Source organism: Crocuta crocuta, unplaced genomic scaffold (genome assembly GCF_008692635.1).
Source record: "Crocuta crocuta isolate KB4526 unplaced genomic scaffold, BGI_CrCroc_1.0 scaffold2113, whole genome shotgun sequence".
NCBI lineage: Eukaryota > Metazoa > Chordata > Mammalia > Carnivora > Hyaenidae > Crocuta > Crocuta crocuta.
Genome location: NW_027527683.1, coordinates 108,973 through 111,820, shown reverse-complemented (window position 1 = coordinate 111,820; position 2,848 = coordinate 108,973). Strand labels below are relative to the sequence as shown.

The 2,848-nt window shown below is 43.1% G+C and overlaps 2 protein-coding genes across 2 annotated transcripts; both read left to right on the top strand.

Moving 5' to 3' along the window:
- The first annotated feature begins 284 nt into the window (after positions 1-284).
- On the top strand, positions 285-1,782 carry LOC144238453 (olfactory receptor 13H1-like). Its single transcript, XM_077772270.1, has 2 exons — positions 285-1,131; positions 1,754-1,782. The coding sequence occupies exons 1-2, from the start codon at positions 285-287 to the stop codon at positions 1,780-1,782; spliced, it is 876 nt and encodes a 291-aa protein (XP_077628396.1).
- Positions 1,783-1,921: 139 nt separating this feature from the next.
- LOC144238465 (olfactory receptor 13H1-like) lies at positions 1,922-2,848 on the top strand. Its single transcript, XM_077772292.1, has one exon. The coding sequence runs from the start codon at positions 1,922-1,924 to the stop codon at positions 2,846-2,848; it is 927 nt and encodes a 308-aa protein (XP_077628418.1).

Below are 2,848 nucleotides of genomic sequence, written 5' to 3'. Positions count from 1 at the left end.
TATTTTGTGGAAGAGGGATGGAGAACTGTTCATATACCATTTTCAAAAGGATGGAGAATTTGCTGTTTTCCAAGTGAAGGAGGAAATTTCTACTTTTGCCTCTGCTCTCATTATAGATATTCCATTTGTATTCCCTACCATTTGAAAAGGATAGAAAATGATCCTTTACACTTTAATTATTTCCACCTTTCTCACACCATCCCTCCATCTTTATTCTCATTCTTTCCGGTGAAATTAAGCAACTGCATTGGCACCCATCCAATGAATAGTGGCAAACAGGAAGAATGGCCGTGGATAATGCTACAGCTGTGTTTGAGTTTCTTCTTATTGGAATCTCTAACTATCCTGAGTGGAGAGTCACATTTTTCACGTTGGTGCTGATAACATACCTGAGCACGTTTTTGGGGAATGGACTTATCATCTTTCTTATCTACATTGACCCCCACCTTCACATTCCAATGTACTTCTTCCTTACTAATCTGTCTTTCTTAGACATTTGCTATGGAACCGTTTCCATGCCCCAGGCCTTGGTGCATTGTTTCTCTACCCATCATTACCTCTCTTACCCACGATGTTTGACCCAAATGAGTGTCTCTTTAGTCTTGGCCATAGCAGAGTGCCTCCTACTGGCTGTCATGGCCTATGACCGTATGGTTGCCATCAGCAATCCCCTGCGTTATTCCATGATCATGAATGGCCAAGTGTGTGTCTGGCTGGTGGCTACCTCATGGGGGGCATCACTTGTGCTCACTGCTATGCTCATCTTATCCCTGCAACTTCACTTCTGTGGAGTTAATGTCATCAACCATTTTGTCTGTGAGATTCTTTCCCTCCTTAAGCTGGTCTGTTCTGATACCAGCCTCAATGAGCTTATGATCCTCACCACAGGCATCTTCACCCTGCTCCTACCCTTTGGATTTGTTCTTCTATCCTATATCCGAATTGCCACTACTGTCCTAAGGATTCACTCAGTCCAGGGTAGGCTCAAGGCGCTTTCCACCTGTGGTTCTCATTTGACTGTGGTGACAATCTTCTATGGGGCAGCCATCTCCATGTATATGAAACCTCAGTCCAAGNCAATGAGAAACAATGAAATCTGGCCACGTGTAGCAACATGGATGGACCTTGAGGGTGTTATGCTGAGCGAAATAAGTCAGGCAGAGAAGGACAAATATCATATGTTTGCACGTATAGGAGGATTAGGAGGAACTTGACGGAGGAACAAGGGGGAGAAGAAGGGCAGAAATGGTGGGGGAAAGGGAGAGAAGCAAACCATGAGAGACTCTTGAATGCTGACAAAAACTGAGGACTGATGGATGTGGGGGGAGGGGGGATGGGCATGTAGGAGGACACTTGTGGGGATGAGCACTGAGTGTTATGTGGAAACTAATTTGACAATAAACTATTAAAAAAAAAAGAAGAAGTACTTTGCAACAGTTTATGTCAAGCACTGTGGTAGACACTGGCACAATGGAAAAATGGAGGCATGAACAATCTAGGAGTGAACAACAGACACAAGAATAAGCAACCTTTTAGCTAAGACTGTCAGAAGGCATCCTCTTAGAGGAGATTAGTAACATANAAAAAAAAAAAAAAAAAAAAAAAAAAAAAAAAAAACAAAAAACAAACCATGAAGGTATTTTGTGGAAGAGGGATGGAGAACTGTTCATATACCATTTTCAAAAGGATGGAGAATTTGCTGTTTTCCAAGTGAAGGAGGAAATTTCTACTTTTGCCTCTGCTCTCATTATAGATATTCCATTTGTATTCCCTACCATTTGAAAAGGATAGAAAATGATCCTTTACACTTTAATTATTTCCACCTTTCTCACACCATCCCTCCATCTTTATTCTCATTCTTTCCGGTGAAATTAAGCAACTGCATTGGCACCCATCCAATGAATAGTGGCAAACAGGAAGAATGGCCGTGGATAATGCTACAGCTGTGTTTGAGTTTCTTCTTATTGGAATCTCTAACTATCCTGAGTGGAGAGTCACATTTTTCACGTTGGTGCTGATAACATACCTGAGCACGTTTTTGGGGAATGGACTTATCATCTTTCTTATCTACATTGACCCCCACCTTCACATTCCAATGTACTTCTTCCTTACTAATCTGTCTTTCTTAGACATTTGCTATGGAACCGTTTCCATGCCCCAGGCCTTGGTGCATTGTTTCTCTACCCATCATTACCTCTCTTACCCACGATGTTTGACCCAAATGAGTGTCTCTTTAGTCTTGGCCATAGCAGAGTGCCTCCTACTGGCTGTCATGGCCTATGACCGTATGGTTGCCATCAGCAATCCCCTGCGTTATTCCATGATCATGAATGGCCAAGTGTGTGTCTGGCTGGTGGCTACCTCATGGGGGGCATCACTTGTGCTCACTGCTATGCTCATCTTATCCCTGCAACTTCACTTCTGTGGAGTTAATGTCATCAACCATTTTGTCTGTGAGATTCTTTCCCTCCTTAAGCTGGTCTGTTCTGATACCAGCCTCAATGAGCTTATGATCCTCACCACAGGCATCTTCACCCTGCTCCTACCCTTTGGATTTGTTCTTCTATCCTATATCCGAATTGCCACTACTGTCCTAAGGATTCACTCAGTCCAGGGTAGGCTCAAGGCGCTTTCCACCTGTGGTTCTCATTTGACTGTGGTGACAATCTTCTATGGGGCAGCCATCTCCATGTATATGAAACCTCAGTCCAAGTCATCCCCTGACCAGAATAAGTTTATTTCAGTGTTTTATGGGGCCTTGACACCCATGCTGAACCCCCTAATATATAGTCTGCGGAACAAGGACGTTAAAGACGCAATGAGGAAAATTATGGCAAAAAGGACATGA